This window comes from Petromyzon marinus, chromosome 2, assembly GCF_048934315.1.
Source record: "Petromyzon marinus isolate PM22_M1 ecotype Great Lakes invasive population chromosome 2, UKy_Petmar_22M1.pri1.0, whole genome shotgun sequence".
In the NCBI taxonomy this organism is placed as follows: Eukaryota; Metazoa; Chordata; class Hyperoartia; order Petromyzontiformes; family Petromyzontidae; genus Petromyzon; species Petromyzon marinus.
Genome location: NC_133668.1, coordinates 19028473 through 19045734, shown reverse-complemented (window position 1 = coordinate 19045734; position 17262 = coordinate 19028473). Strand labels below are relative to the sequence as shown.

Sequence of the window (17262 nt, the reverse complement as noted above, 5' to 3'; positions counted from 1 at the left end):
ATCTGGGTATTAACCACCATTGATTAAACCGGGTTCTGAAATGTAGCTAGTTGAAGATCTGAACCTGATCACCCACCGACTGCCGAATAAAATAAACAATGGGAATTTTTTTTTTACTACATTACCTTTTTGAAGTCTTGTATGTGAAGTGGTTGGGCAAGTCAGAGCCCCGAGCCGGTGCTGGTGAGGTACTGGGCTCATATCTGGACACCACTCAAAAATGAAAGCGCCTCATAAAATTACATTTTTCATTTTATTTAGGATATTCCAGGTGATGAACCACTTTTGAAATGCCTGCGGAAGTCGTGCTGCGATGCCTTCTCTTACAGGGACCGTTCTCTTACACTAAGCGGTGATGTTACACCACTCGTTGCGAAGAAAGTTTCTTAATCTCATTGCGCGATGTTTAAGTGAGTTTGGGATACACTCGGTGATTAAAAAAAAAAGGTGGATGGTGCAACCCCCCTGCCCTTGCTTGCTTTCTCACACCACTGGTGGCAGCAGCGACTTTGCTCGAGGGAGTTCTATAGAGCGCCCCTCTGGAGGGATATTTGATCAATACTATTCCACGCTGACCAGACGTCGTCTTCGAAGACAATTGGTGATAAACAGCCAGGAAATGTGGCCTACGCTGGGCCTCGCCTATCCCCACCGTCGCGGCACGCATGCTCACAGAGCAACAGCAGACCCCCCCCTCACCCTGCGAGGCAAAACGTGAGGTGCGAATGCCCCCCCTGCACCCCGTCCCGATGCCTGCGACTGCCGGCCGGGCATGTTGGGCGCACAGTGGGAGCCACTATGTGCGTGGTGCTTGCCAGGATCCCCCGGAGGGTTTAACAGGGAAGGTGCCGCTTCAGTGGAGAGGCTTCTTGCCTTGCCTTCTTGCCGTGACACGGGACTCCGATCGCACAACAAGAGCGATCTTGTTTCACAGGTTGCCTTGATTACTGACGGAGATTGATGTCGGGAGCAGAGGTTGGTGGTTACGTGCAGCGGCTGCTTTTAATAAAAGTTGGGTACGACCGATTTGATGGCTCTATAATGCAGAAATGAACGTACTATGTTTCTTTTTTGCCTCCCAAATTAAATAACGTGGATTTTTTTTGAACCAATGGTTTATTTTTCTTAATACCCTTTGCTGAAAGGAAGATGCAGCCGCAAACAAAACACAGTGCTGTGTAGATGCGTACTCGACTGAGCATCCCTGTGCGGGTTTCGGCGTTTCTCGTTCAGCTTTGCGAAAGGCAAACAGAGAATGCTGTGACTCACCCACAGGTGTTCCATCTTGGTACTCGAGTAACGACACCGAAGTAACGTCACTGAATTGACTTCAAAATGCACGGCATTGACATCACAGTGACATCACTGGAGTGTCCTGCTGACCTACGTGACCGTAACAATGGTGTATTTGTATTCACTTAAGAAGCTCCAAGCCAGTGTTTTACAGCCCCCGGGCACACAGCCTACGTACACAAAGTAGAAATGCAACATTGGTATCATTTCAGGCCGTATCTTTGTTTAAGCAGAGCAGACTTCAGTTGAGAGGCTCTGGCCATTAAAGCAGTGTTACCAGGCAGTAGTGTGATGTTATATGCCAGGGGCAGCCACTAACAGTGAGGGATGCCAACATTTTCTAAAGGTTTTATAGCAAATTCTCGTAATTTTTATATTGAAATATTTTTTTTATGTTGAAATAAAGACATAGGGCATACAGCCCTATGTCAATCCACTGCTGGATGAAGGCATTCCCATGGAGTGGGGGTTTGGCTGCACTTCACCATGCTGTTAAGCCGTGGCTGCAAATCTAAACTCATGCTGCTGGATTCGTAGCATAGTGCACTAACCACTCCGCCACCGCTCCACCCATCCGCTATTAATAAGTCCAATGAAAATGAGTGTTCCCTCTTCCACGAATTCACGTGAAGCTGTTGCTGAAGTGCACCACGATGCCGGGGCATGACTGCGCCTGGTCTTGCCGTTCTACACATCGCGGGCTACATTTAGAAACGGGCAGCGTTCTCACAACACATGCCACGAGGGCCGGCCGTGCTCGTCATTTTGCCCGCTGTGCGTGACCATCGAGGTGTCGCCTAACGCATGCGCCGCAAGCGTTTCACATTAGTAGTATCTTGCGTAAACACCAGTGTGCCTTGTGTTGCAGGAGATGATGAAGATGCAGTGGTGAACAGAATAGCGTGAGTAATAAACGCGGTGCTTTCCACGTCGCGGCTTAAAAAAGAACATCATATGCGGGAATCTTGTGGCAGGGTTACACAGCACTTTGGACGATTTTGTCTTTCGGAAGAAGTCGTGGGTTTCACATTGAGGGCACATGCCCGGTCATCTACGATGAAGCTTTGGTGTGGCCCGGGTGTCTTCGGGAGATTTTAATCCTCTTGCCTGTGCACTTGAGCCTCCACCTGCTGTGAGGTTGTAGGTTCAAAGCCTGGTTTGCGATCATCTGTGATGCTCTCAGCACAGCCACCATTGACATAAGTGCATCTTTATCCAGTTCCATGTTCACACCTCGGATGACCACGGTTGGCTACGTAAGGTGCAAAATAAGTTCAAAATACGAGCTTTTTAACCACTAATAGAACTCATTCAAGCAAGGGAAACGATTGGCAAAAGGTGAACTGGAGAAACCAGTACAGCGACTTTATCAGTGCACAACAACACTATCGCCTGGAGCAGGTGGTGTTAAATGTGCATGAGGATGGGAGAGGCCAGCGCAGTCGGTCGTAGTGCCAGGGGATGTCCTGCACTTGTGCATGGCCTGAACATCTGCATGGCCTGCACCTGTGCATGGCCTGCACACCTGTGCAGTGCCACAGCAGGATTGTAAATAACAATAATATAATGCCTCCAATTAAGATATGGTGTGCGGGTGGCCCTGTGGAATATTACACTTGAAGGCCATGAGATATGGCATCGAATTGGGGGGAGGCCTTCATCCAACAGTGGATTGATCATGCCTTTTGGTGCTGAGTTTGACATTGCATTACATAGAATTCGAGCGTATAGAATTTTGTTGCATGATCTGACAGCATAATAGTATGCAAAAAGGTGCATTGTTAATCTAACCATTTTCCAAAATTAACCATGTCCCCTTCTCTTCTCTCAAGACCGTGGTCTTCTCAAGACCGTGGTCTTCTCAAGACCGTGGTCTTGAGAGATGCGGTCGCAGCTAGATGCTGAATGCATTCTCAGTGTCGATGTTGTGCTGTCGCGGCAATGTTGTGCTGTCGTGATAATCCTATCGGCGGTGTCTGCCACGCGTGCTGGCCCACCCGCAGGCTGTGGATGTGCACCTTCACGCTGGCCGTGTCCCTCGCGGCCGCCCTGCTGCTACCCTTCTCCATTGTCAGCAACGAGGTGCTGTTGTCGCTCCCGCACAACTACTACATGCAGTGGCTCAACGGCTCGCTCGTGCACGGTACGCTCGCTCTCGATCGCTCGTGCGCGGTAAACTCGCTCACTCACTCACTCGAGCAACACAGCGCAGTCGCTCATTCTTGAGCGGTTCACTTGCTCGCACGATGCACTCATTCGCTTACCCACAGTACACGTGCTCACCCGTGAGCGGTTCACTTGCTCGCACGGTGCACTCACTCGCTTGCTCACAGTACACGTGCTCATTCTTGAGCGGTTCACTTGCTCGCACGGTGCACTCATTCGCTTGCTCACAGTACACGTGCTCACCCGTGAGCGGTTCACTTGCTCGCACGGTGCACTCATTCGCTTGCTCACAGTACACGTGCTCATTCTTGAGCGGTTCACTTGCTCGCACGGTGCACTCATTCGCTTGCTCACAGTACACGTGCTCACCCATGAGCGGTTCACTTGCTCGCACGGTGCACTCACTCGCTTGCCCACAGTACACGTGCTCATTCTTGAGTGGTTCACTTGCTCGCACGGTGCACTCACTCTGCTTGCCCACAGTACACGTGCTCACCCGTGAGCTGTTCACTTGCTCGCACGGTGCGCTCTCTCACTCGTGTCAGCTCCCACGGTATATTTGCGCGCGCGTGGTTCTCTTGCGCACAGCCGCCCCCTGGCCGGCCGCGTGCACCACGCTCGCCCATGCCCCTGCCTGCCGTGATGGCCACGACATGAACGCCGCGCCGCGGGCGACTCGCGGTTAAACCCAGTGGAGGAGTGTTTTTCAGCGTCCTGCGTCGGAATGTTTGCTAGTTTTGTGCGTGGGAGGCAATGGAATACCCAGGGGGGGAAAAAAATTTGAGGTAACAAAGTTCAAATGGACAGCACCCACATGCTTTACTGCCACCTCCTGGCCAAATAATAACGCAACAGCTGGGGAGGCACAGTAAAGTTGTGATCTTTGCGTGATCCACCAACCCCACTTTGAAAGCACTTTCACGGGTGAGTGCCACCATACCCAGGGTCTGCGTGCACTCGCCTCCCGTGCTGCACAAGCTCCATGTGACAGAGAAGTAACATTCAAGCCATCGTACGATAGCGATGTCTTAAGTATTTATTGATCACAATCAAAACATTGTGTTTGAGCAAAATGCAAACTGCAGCCAAAACTATCAACGGTGCCAATTGTATCCGACGTAATAAAATCAAGTCGCACTCCTTTGAAGTTATTTACATTTCGACGTAGCGTATTCCCCTCAGTTATTTAATGCACTATTTTGCCGCGTAAACTAAAAGTTGGGGGTGCATCGTCTAATTCGGAGGCTCTTTCTGCTGTCGTCTGCCCAGGGCTGTGGAACTTGGTCTTCTTGTGCTCCAACCTCTCCCTGGTGCTGCTCATGCCATTCGCCTACTTCTTCATTGAGTCCGAGGGCTTCACAGGCTCCCGCAAGGTCAGTCCACTCGTCACAAAACACAAAGATCACTCCCCCCCCCCCCCCCCCCCCCACCGCCAACACCATCGACAATTATCTGAACCGGTTCTGGGCCTCCTCTAGGTCGACTCGGCACTCAAATGATTACCTGGCGCAGTGTGTAAATATTTCCGCTCGGGAGACAAAGGCAGCGTGGTGCTGGCCACTCGCCTCCTCGCGTGCCGTGCCGGCCTTTTATAGGTGCTCACTAACAGCACTTGCCCCAACAGTATATTAAGGCTGCACAGAGGATCTACGTCTTTGTCTGCGTGCCATGTTGCTGCAGGGAGTGATGGGCCGTGTGTACGAGGCAGCCGTGGTGCTGTGCCTCCTCGTGCTGCTCGTGCTGGGCATGGTGTGGGTGGCGTCGTCCATCATGGGCAAGGATCCCGCCAGCACAAAGTCCCTGCGCGGTGAGGCACTACTTGACCTCGCACACAGTCGTTGACCTCGCACACAATTCTTGTGGCTCAGACGTCAGAGCGCTGAGCTGGCGCTGCTCAGGTCCTTCCTGGGTTTTGAATCCAGATGGCTGCCTGATTCAACCAACTGTGGTCTCAAGTGTAGCGAATTGATGGTCTCAACCCGGTGACCAATTACTGCACGAAAGAAGACTCATTGTGTGAAATTTGGCTCTGCACTTAATTCGAGCCGTGAGAATTACAATGTCGGTTTCACTGTCACGTGATGAACCTCACTCGCAAATGTAGTGAGTGGGAAGTATGGACCAGAGGTCAATTGATCCAGGAAGTAAGAACAAAGGTTATTGATGCAGTTTCAAGAAAAACCTCATATCTAATTGATAAATTTGGTTGTGGGAATTGCTCTTCAACTTACCAGCAAACAGACACAATCATAATTGTCTTGTTATATGCTTGTACAGTTCACATTTGAATTTGTTTGTCTGTGTCGGGTGGTGGGGGGGGGTCTTCTGACACAAGATTTCCCAGATCATGATATGACCTACCACAAAAATAAATTGTGAATCGTAAAATTGTCTGAGAGAACCAACATGTTAAGAAGTGTTGTGTTTGCCCCTAGGCCTGTGGGACTTCTACCTGCCTTATCTCTACTCCTGCATCTCCCTCTTTGGGGTGCTCCTGCTGCTGGGTAAGTCACCCACCGCCGGCTTCTCCGCACTGCAGGTGCTCGTACCGCTTTGCTCCAAAAGTGTGACATGCGAACAATTTGGCCACCCAGTTCCATGACCACCCCTACATTTTAGCACCACTCATTACACACAAAGTGCTTGCCACAAATGAACCATGAACCACAATAGCTTGCTGATCCCGTCAAGGAGCATCCTCGCAGTGGCTTTTGGCTAACCATTGAATAAAGACGGTCACTAAATCGTGTGCTTTTAGATGCGCTTCTTCAGCCATCTGGAACGCTCTTTCTTTTGATATTGGAAAGTATACTGGATTGATGCACTTTTAAATCTAGATCCATCAGCGCTTACGAGCTGCAATGGCTGCTTTGGGTACACGGTCCAGACCTCCCCAGAGACCCTGGCTGACAGAGGAGGTGTTCAAGCTGGCTGAGAAAAAGCGAAAGGCCCACTCTAATCGGTTACAGCATCCCACGTCGGAGAATGAGGAGGCTTACCGCAGCATTCACTTGGAGGTTCGGAGAGCCATGTGGTGCTCCAAGGAAGGATGGTGGTCGCGGGTTGCTGAGGAGATGGAGTTTGCCTCAATGGCCCGTGATCACAAATCCCTATTTAATTCTATCAAAAAAGTAACCTGCAGCGCCACACCTATTACCATCATTAGGGGAAAAAATGGTGATCCAATCTCCGACCCCCAGGAACAGGATTGCAGATTTGCTGAGCATTTCTGTGAAGTCCTGGGGGAGGGGAAATCCCACCACATGGAAAACATTGTGGGACAAAGTGGGGATGACCCTGCTGAGGCTGCGGTGCCTCAAATATTGGAGGAGGAAGTCACCCCCTGTGAGTGGCTGGCTTGAGGTACCATCTGTTGAGGAAGTACTGAAGGCGATCCAGAGTCTGAGACCAGGAAAGGCACCGGGCAGAGATGATCTCCCAAGCGAAATGCTGAGGGTGGGTGGCATTTGTGCACAGACTGCCCTATATGACATCATAACAACAGTCTGGACCACTGGACGGGTTCCGCAGGACTGGAAGGATGCCCTGGTGGTCCCCATCTTTAAGAAGGGAGACCGCACAGACTGTAACAACTACAGGGGCATCTCACTCCTCAGTGTGCCGGGAAAGGTCCTGGCAAGGATTATTAAACACCGCCTTGCCAGGCACGCTGAGGAGAGGCTTATGGAGCCCCAATGTGGTTTCAGGAAAGGGTGGTCCTGCACAGATGCCATATTTTCTGTCCGCTAGCTACAGCAGAGGTGTAGGGAATTATACTCTTTGGTTCTGTTCGGTAAAGTCATGTGTCATGTGTAGGGAATTCCAACAAGACCTACATCTCTGCTTTATTGACCGGGTCAAGGCCGATGATACCATCAGTAGGCCTGGGCTTTGGGTTGTTCTTCGTGCTTTCGGAGTCCCTGACCCGCTGCTCACGGTCATTAAGGACCTTCATGATGGTGAGCGGGCCCGGGTAAAACTACGTGGCTGGGAGTCGGAGCCATTCCCTGTTCACCTTGGGGTGCGACAGGGATGTCCTCTGGCTCCAACATTACGTAGCATCTATTTCGACCATGTAGTTTGTGAAGCCTTCAGTAGTTGTACTGGAGGAATTTCCATCTGGTACAGATACAATGGTAGGCTGATCGATGCCCGGGTGCGGTCAAGGGATGGCTCCCTATTGGTCAACCACGTTATGTATGCTGATGACCTGGTTATTGCGGCTCACTCAGAGGAGGAGATGTAGGCGCTGCTGCTGAAACTGGAGTGTGCCACTAAGAGGTGGGGCCTTACCATCAGCTCCACCAAAACGAAGCACCTGCCTGGGTATTTTCTACCATTGGGCACTCCACCCCCACAACTCCCAATCGGTGATGGGGCAGTTGTGGAGAGAGTGGGGAGTTTCCCATACCTGGGCAGTGTGCTCATGACCGGCTCCGGTTTAACAGGAGAGGTCTCACTCCGAATCAGTTGAGCGGCATTAGCTTTTCATAGGTTGCGTAACGCTGTGTGGATGCTACCTGGTCTGTCGCTCCGCACGAAGCATCAGGTCTTCTCGGCCACAGTCATTCTCTCCTTTCTTTACGCTTGCGAAACGTGGACCCCCCTAATGGAACATCTTTGCCGGTTAGAAACATTTAGGCTGGCCTGCCTACGATCAATCCTGGGATTAACCAGGCTGGATTGTGTGAGGAGCTCACAAATCCTCGAACGATCTGGACAAAGTCCCATCGGTGAGCTCCTCCGGCAGGCAAGGCTGCGTTGGCTGGGCCTTGTAGCCCGCATGCCCAAACAGCTTTGTTCGGCCGGATGGAGGGGGCTAAACGGGCGCGGCACGGGCTAGAGAAGAGATGGAGTGATGTGGTACAGGAGGACGTGGAGCTGAGTGGACTTGCCCATGACTAGTACCAGCGGTGTCAAGATCAGCCTCTGTGGAGGAGGCTCGTGAAGGACACTACTGGGCAGTTGGAGGCAGTCGCCCTCCAACAACAACGGAGGGCGGAGGAGCGACGCTCACAACAATGAGCAGAGCGCCGGGTGGCTAAAGCACAGAAAGTTGGCACAGTAGGGAGCACAGGTGGTGCATCAGCCAGTCGTCTCAGTCAGTCGACCCGTGGCACCTGGATCTGCCTTGTGACCTCCTGCCAGCGGGCGTTCGACACTTCACGTGGCCTCAAGGTGCACATAACTTGGCACAAGCGTCGTGGTGACGTCACCGCCACTTAGTGGCGAATGGCCGTTGTTTTTGTCTTGTCAACTCAGCCTCAAATGAGTACCTGGTGTGGTGCTTAAACATCGCCCCTTGGGAGACAAAGGCGGCCGGGCGTGGTGCTGGCCACTAACCCCCTCTTGTGCCGTTCCGGTCTTCATAGGTGCTCGCTTAACAGCACTTGCCCCAACAGTCTTTTAATGCTATGTGTGGGATCTTTGTGATCTTTCTTGTTTGCCGCGCAGTGTGCACGCCGCTGGGCTTGTCGCGGATGTTCGGGGTGACGGGTCAGCTGCTGGTGAAGCCGCGGGTGAGATGCCGTCACTTGGGCACGCTTCCACCATCGCCACTTTCATTCTGTGCGCCTGCCGGCTCGTGTGTGTGTGTGTGTGCGTTTCCGTGTGTGTGCGTGCGCGCGCGCTGAGAGCACGAGCGGCAACATGCACCGCGCCAGGGTGGATACATCGACACACTGCTGACACCGAGGTGCACCGTGATGACACCAGAGGCTTGCGCATTAAAGTCGTGTCGTGGTGTCTCTCCCTGCTTTGACGAACAATGTGTCAGCACTCGTCTCAGGTTGACAGTCCCCTGAGGCAGCGGTGGCAATTCCGGTCTATTGGACGACCACCATTGATTGCCCCAATCGCAAGCATAGGTTATGCGAACGGTGATCCGGCCGGGTGGCGCCGATATTTGAACCATTGGCCCAACGATCGAAAGGTCGCGAGTTAAAATGCCGATGTGGGTCGTTTTTGGGGTCATCTTCGATTTCGTTAAGTGCTTCGCTCAACCCACATAAATCCCACTGCTAACAAATCTAGGTGGACGATGGGATAGTGACAAGTAAGTCTGCGTGTGCTGGTAAAATGGGATACGTGGTGTGGCGTTGCTCACAAACACTTGGTCAGGGGTCATTGTGATGTGCCCCCAGGTCAGAGATTTTTGCCCGGGTGGATTATCACTGTTGTTTTGCTTGGCCACCCCTGCCTTGTCCTATGCTGCCTCTAGATGGCGACTGTAGCTTGGGACAATTCTGTGCTCTCACCCTCCTGGCTATATAACACTTAGAAGCCAATTTGTTTGTCACCTGAGAAGACGAAAGGTTAACTTGAGTCAAAGTTCTTCTCAAATCAAAGTGTCTCCCCGCGCAAACGTGGCATTGGGCTGCAATTCATCTCCTTTGGTAACCCCACACCCAGCGGTGGAAATTCCATATTACCATGGCAGCGACCGTGCTCTCAATTGGACGACTACTTGTTGACTTTCCCGCAAAGCTGTGGCAATTTTTTTGGGGGGGTTAGCCGATTCGGCCTCCCAACAGGGATTTTAACCCTTGACCTTCTCTCACTCCAAGCCCGGCACTCCAAACCACAGTGCGACCCAGTGAAATAAAAGTGGTGGAGGGGTGGGGGGGGTGGTGGCGGGAAAATAAATTGAGGCTATAAAAGTAGCATTAGACTTTGCCTTGCCAATTATGTGACTGTAAACGTGTGGGAAAATCTGGGTAATGTTGATCTCGCCGGGTTTTTAGTGTGCGACTTGAGCCTGTAGGCCTCTGAAGCACTGTTTACTCACTTAGGCCAAACAACCACCCGGGGGAGTGCATGGGCGCTGGGAGGGGCAAGATGGCATTAAACAGAGGGTGTACTTGCTTTTATGGACGAGGAGCCAACTGAACTGGTTGGTGCTGGAGCGCGGTCGCTCGCTGGGCTCAAGGAAATGTCCAGACAGCCAGTGCACACTTGGCGATGATGAGAAGGCTTGAGAGGCAAGGGTTTGATGGATTGCACGAAGATGAAACCATCGTGTGGTGTGTGTGTGTGTGTCTATGCACAACAGACGTCGAGTTGTGTAATCGTGGTTTACGCACTGAGCTGCAATTGCAGTGGCGATTTGGGTTCAATTTGTGGGCGTGCACGGTGGCTAAGCGGCATTAATAACAATGATTTCATTTTACATAGCATCATTCAAGCTAATTGCATCCCACAACGCTCTACATTAATTATATATGAGGGCCAAATCCTATTTATAGCGAGTACCAAGCAAATTAAAAACTTCGTAAATAAAAATAATTAAACAAACGAAACGCAAAAACAAATAAAAGTTATAACAAAACAGAGAAATTAGTCCATTAGGTCACATCCCATACCATAATCCCGACTTCTCACACATCTTTGGCCGTGAATATTTTCACTCTTTCGAGTGTGCGCTGGTGATTGAGCTGATCCAATCAATCCATTTTGTCACTCCACTGCGGGATGTGGGCTTCCCCGCGCCCTGTGGGCTGCTGTGAGGGATATTTGACCATACTTCACCATGCTGGTCAGGGTGGGTTGACGACGGTGGGAGGAACTGCAGAACGACATTGCGTGTTATTGCGCTGCCGCCCGCTGCCCACGACATTAATTGCCCCAGTCTTTTTGCTCTTAGTGGTCAACCATCCAAGTATGATAAAAAAAAAAATTGTCCTGGTGTCACGGTTGGGGACAAAGAGGTTCTCCTGAGTATGCCTCGTGTCCGGTGACCTCGCGTGGGTCCACGTCACACGTAGGAAACAAACAACCACAGCCGTTTCCTTCTGAATGTTTATTGTTGTTTCGGAGTGTTGGCTAAAATGTATTCAAACGGTGAATTTAATATTGAAGATGCACAAGGTCGCACGCCTAATCGTCTGTGTTCAGAAAGTAGTCGGTTTTGTGAACAGGCCGGTTTACCTCGCATAGCTTTTGTGGAAGAAACAACCCACGAATTAAATGTTAACGGTTTATTTTCCTGATTGTATTCCAGTTGTGACGTCAGCATTAAGCCTTGAACATTAATATATTTATTTTCAGAAGCATCGCGGTCAACGGTGCATCACATCGTGGCAGAAAACAATCGCGTCCGTAGGCCTCTTATCTATCCCAGATAGCACATATTCTCACATGCCCCAAAAAGACAGTTTGCCTCATAGCAACCAAAACAAAAATTTCAGTCCTCAGAGCTGAAATAGATTTGCTTGTACATTCACTGGTGACTGGGCGGAGATGATCAACATCGCTACACTTATATTCTTAGCTCTTTCGGTAAAGTCACGTTGAAGGGAAACGATAAAACAACAATATACATATAAAACACTACACTTGAAAACCCAGTTTAACCATGGGCAGTTCAGAACCAAATTCAAACCCAGGATCTCAACGGTGCTGGCTCAAGTGCCCCTGATCCCGCACATTAACCCCCTGCGCCACCCAGGACACCCCCATGTATAGGCAGTGGTGTTAATAGGAGCATTGGTGTGAGTTTGTTCTCGGGCTGGCTATTGTGCTGTGTTTTGACCACTCTGGGCGTCTGCAGCTGCTGGAGAACCTGGACGAGCAGATCGAGTGCAGCCGGCTGGAGGAGGCGGTGCTCAAGCGGCGGCTCAAAGGTCACCCCCCCACCCCCCCACCCCCCCCTCCTACTCCTGCCCCCTCATGGCTGCCACCACTAATGCAGCACTCCCACCGCTACCTTACATTCGTGCCCCATGCTGGTTCCTCTTGCCGGCTTGCACCCATTTCCCACATGACCTCACGACCGCCGACGAACACAAAAAACACAAACTGCTCTCTCTTAAACCTTTTCCGTTCCGAGATGTCTGCAAGTCACAGGGTGGGTGTCCCGTTCACCGCTGAATCTCGGAACGCGCAAGCGGTTGGAATTAATATTAATTTAGAGAGGCATAGCGCCGGTTTTTTTTTTAAAGACATTGTACTCACAGCTGAGAACTGTCGTGACACGACCGCACTTTATGATAGCTGCCACCAAACTGTGCCACGGCCTCCCTTGTGGGAGCCATGGTACGTCTTCTGAAACTGAAGACATACCGATAAAGTTATTTTATTTTAGTTTTTCTTCCGTCATCGGAATGGAATCGGAAGAAAAACTTATGCCGTTAAATCGACGTTCACAATCGCCCCAGTGGCATCAACGGGGCATCGCTGCCGTGCATTTTAATACCTCGCTGGTTTTACAAAGCTTGAAACTTCAGTTTGTACAGCCCAGGATACGAGACCCCATTATGTATCCACGAAAGCGGCATGTTTTTTTGGGTGGCATTCTCTAGAAGTGGTGCTCTGCCGTGGAGCACCCACCACTGTTCCGCTGGAGTGCCGCGCACATGCACCTGCAACGGTGCGTGCGGCCGTGTGAGCTGACCATTGAAACGGCAGCGGTGGCGCTGAACTCGCTCAACTCCTGTGTTCGTTTACAAACTCAAGTCAAGCCAAAATGTTATCTTTATAGTTTTCTGAACACACGCCACCCTGCTCGTTTGCCTCGATTTCAGTCTGCCCTCAATATGTATGTGTGTTGAACTTTGTTTGCATCGTACGTGGCCAACCACGCTAATCGGAGGTACGGCAGTAATATTCATAGCCTCAAGGTGCTCGTGGCGTGGCACAAGCGTCGTGGTGACGTCACCGCCACTTAGTGGCGAATGGCGGTTGTTGTTGTCATAGCTGTCATACGTAGATTAGTACTATGCTACATGTCCATACAACACATATCGTGTTGTATTTAACAATAATCAGTGGTGAAGTTCTTCTTTCGCAACAATTCATGCTAAACTATTGGCATACCAAAAATAATAATGCCACTTAATATACAATAACAAGTCAAGAGTTCAGTATTTCAGCTCACATGGATGCTGGGCCGGCGTTCGTCTCCGTTGGCACGCAGTGGCCCTGCGCAGGTGGCCGTCCTTGACTCATTACGATTCCTCCCTTGGAGTCACAGCTGCAACATTAATAAAATGCTATCATTATTTAAAGCTTTCGTGACTCCAGGGATTCATATTCTTGGTTCTTTCGGTAAAGTCACATAGAAGGGAAACAATAAAATAATAAAAATATAAAACAATAAAATTCTCACGACGTTTCGATTGCAACACAAGCAATCATCATCAGGTGTGAAAACCACAGCAAGAAAATTTGAAAAAAATGGCGGTTTTTTTTTAATGTTAGCACCACGGAGAGCGATTTGGCAGTTATTGAGATGGACTTCAGATGGACTCGTCCATATCAGATGGACTCGTCCATCTGAATAACTGCCAAATCGCTCTCCGTAGTGCTAACGTAAAAAAAAACCGCCACTTTTTTCAAATTTTCTTGCTGTCGTTTTCACACCTGATGATGATTGCTTGTGTTGCAGTCGAAACGTCGTGAGAATTTTATCGTTTTATATTTTTTATTATTATTATTTTATTGTTTCCCTTCTACTTGAATTTACCGCAAGAACCAAGAATATAAAAATGCTATCATTTTTAAAATGTTTTAATTTGTTGTTAATATATCTTTGCAAGCTTTCTTAAAACAGTCATGTTAAAACAACTAGCAATCCTTTACTTAAATGTGAAGACCCCCGTGTCCCAGTTGTGGTTCCCCTTTGCTATAACACTGCCATCGTCTGTAGCTGCATATGGCTCACCGATGAGCCCTCACGAGGCCGAATCTTGTCACTATCTGCTGCGCTATTATATGCCCTCAATGCCTCCCGTGAGAGTCTGTCGGCAATAGATTAGGCGGTATTTGTCAGCAACGGAAGATTATCACCATTTTAGTTTTGGCTTTATCGTGAGTAAACTTTACAATGGGGTCAACCTCAATATTTCAGAAAGACATTTATGCAGAGTTACCAACTAATTCGTTTTCAGCATAGCAAGTTTTATTTGTACGTCCGTGTGTGCTGTGGCGATCAATTTTGTGTAGTTACTGCGCCGTGGCAGCAACTTTCTAATTACAATTTGCATGACCGCACAGTATTATTTATTACGTGGCCTCCCATGCAGCCTTTCTCCTCAGTATCATGTTGACTTAGAGGAAGCAGGTTAGCTGATAACCGTGTACTTCGTGAAGGATTCCGCATGTTTCCCACGTATTTTGGTCACACGGCAACTTGTGCATAGAACGGGTATGGCTTCAATTAATAGTTTACGTGTCTATGCTTGTGTACCCAGGAAAGCCTCACTGAGTCTCTTAACTCTTTTTCTTTTGGATTGTCCTTTCGACTTTTAACAGTTTAGGGGGCAATGTTGCTATTTGTAATCCAGTTGAGTAATTTTCAGGTAATATTTCAGCATTGCAATGTTTGGCCGAAAGCATTTACATTGTACGGTTTATTTTAACTTTGGGAGGATGCCATATAACCCCGAGGAAACACATTGTAGAACAGGGGAGAACATACAAGCTCCACATAGAAAGGCACCCGAGTCTGGAATACAACCCAGACCTTTCTAGTAGTAGTATCTCACAGACGTCCTGTGCTCAGGCATAATCCCTGCGCAGCATTAGCGCAAATTCATATCGGGCCAATGCTATCACATGTAGTCATTTAATGATCAGGGCTATGTTGTGAGTTGGGAAGCATTGCCACAGTGGTTCATGCACTGTATTCATTATATACCTGCCTACCTGAGTTTGATTCCCGGCCATTGCTAATATAAGTTTGCGAGCGACATCTGAACCAGTTATGGATCACCCCGCCCCCCACCCACTTCACCAATCGGCACTGACCATGACCGGACCAGGCGTGGGGAGGCCTTCATCCAGCAGTGGATTGGCAAAGGGTTGCAAGTTATTAATTATTGTTTTGTGAATATGTTACAACACAACCTTGTGGCGTGCACGTGTGCGATAAGGCTGTGTGGCTGAAAACTGTTTGTTTTAATGTGTAGGAGTCTTGTATAGATTTGAGGTGTTTTTTTCATGTACATGTGTCAGTAGAGTTGTGTGTGTGTATATATGTGTGTGTGTGTCTCTGTGTGAATCTGCGTATGTATATCCATCATTAGATAGTTTTGTGTGTGTGTGTGTGTGATGGTGTGCATCTCCGTTGTGTAGTGGTTAGCACGCTGCACTACCAACCCAGCGACCCGAATCTGATTCCCATTCATGATCAACACCAGTGGCGATTACACTGTGTAACAATTTTTTTATTTTTTTTTGTTCCTGGGTAGTAAGTGTTATTTCTTAATTTCTTATGCCTCAAATTACAGAAAATCGCTATTATTCCCCACAAACTTTGCTTTTGTGACCAGGACAATGATATTTTGAAATTTACCTATTTTCCAGAACATTCTAGAACTTTCCAATAATATAAATAATAGTATAAATTCAGGGGCCTTTAAGCCCACCAGTTCAGTTTAGTTCAGCTGCCTTAGTGGATACATATCTGCATTTTTCTGAGATGGCATCAAAAGGCTGCAAGCATCCGGAAGACGCATTTTTGCTGTGTCTGCTGCCAATTTATCAAGACAAGAGCGATAAAGCACTCTGTGGAAGCATCTGCTAAGATGCGTGAGGCCTCCAAGGCATATTTCGGCATGCCTGTCGGGGATCAAGACAAACCTCATTTCACCTGCGAGCAATGCAACAAAAATTGGAAAGTAAGATAGACAATTGCTGCTCGGAATTTAATGTTATAAAATTTGTTCCAATTTTTTTTATTGTTAAAATTTTTTTATTTTAAAAATGTTTTACAATTTTAAATGTTATTGAATTTTTTTTTATCATATATGAAAAATGTTGCGAGAATCCCTTACACATTAGTCATGGGTGAAATAAGTGTATTTGTGTTGGATGGTACAGAGGGGGAAAGAGAGCCATGAAGTTCGCTAGCCCAAGAATTTGGCAGGAACCCACTGACCACTCAAGCAACTACTACTTCTGCATGGTGGACCCTTCCAAACGTCGGACTGGCAAGAATGCACCTGCTATCACATTTTCCGGACCTTCATCCATCGCCCCGGTGCCACACTGCCATGAGCTCCCCGTACCCACTCTTCCGGAGAGAGAGCGGCCGTCTTTAGAAGAGATCAGCAAGTCAGAGAGCGAGGAAGACGTTGTAGATCCAGATGACAATTTCAGAGGTGGAGCTCAGGAGAGAAACCCATACTACCCCAACCAAAAAGACCTCAATGACTTGATCAAAGATCTTGGTCTCACCAACTCCCAATGCCGAGCTCTTGACGTCTAGGCTCAAGCAGTGGAACTTGTTGGATGAAAGTGTGCAAGTCGCAGATCAGCGGAAGCGTCACCAACCTTTTTGCAGCTTCTTCACCCGTAAAGATGGGCTCTACTTCTGCCACAATGTGACCAGTCTGTTTGAGGCAATTGGAATCGCCTGTAACCAGAATGAGTAACGCCTCTTAATTGACAGCTCATCCAGGAGCCTCAAAGCCGTGCTGCTCCATAATGGTAACAAGTACCCATCTCTTCCCCTGGCTCACTCAGTGCACCTCAGAGGATTACAACAGCATCAAGACCTTGCTGGACGCCTTGAAGTATGATGAGTTAGGCTGGGAGGTCATCGGAGACTTAAAAATGGTGGCATTACTGATGGGTCTCCAAGGTGGTTTTACCAGGGACACTTGGTAAAACCCTCAAAGTCCATATCCTTGATGCTCATCTTGATGCTCATCTTGATAAATTCAAGGAGAACATGGGAGCGTACTCGGAGGAGCAAGGCGAGTGTTTCCACCAGGATATACTGGAGTTTGAACGTCGCTACCAAGGACAGTATAACGAGAACATGATGGGAGACGACATTTGGGGGCTGATTTGTAAAAGTGA

General features: G+C 48.9%; 1 protein-coding gene across 1 annotated transcript in view; it reads left to right on the top strand.

The window, feature by feature from the left end:
• Nucleotides 1-17262, top strand: part of LOC116945583 (uncharacterized) — an 82441-nt gene that overhangs the window by 29256 nt on the left and 35923 nt on the right. Inside the window, exons 3-9 of the mRNA XM_032960038.2 lie at nt 2162-2195; nt 3297-3436; nt 4729-4832; nt 5140-5266; nt 5895-5963; nt 8914-8978; nt 12008-12080. Of these exons, the coding sequence (XP_032815929.2) occupies nt 2162-2195; nt 3297-3436; nt 4729-4832; nt 5140-5266; nt 5895-5963; nt 8914-8978; nt 12008-12080 (612 nt within the window). The remainder of the gene's footprint in view (nt 1-2161; nt 2196-3296; nt 3437-4728; nt 4833-5139; nt 5267-5894; nt 5964-8913; nt 8979-12007; nt 12081-17262) is intronic.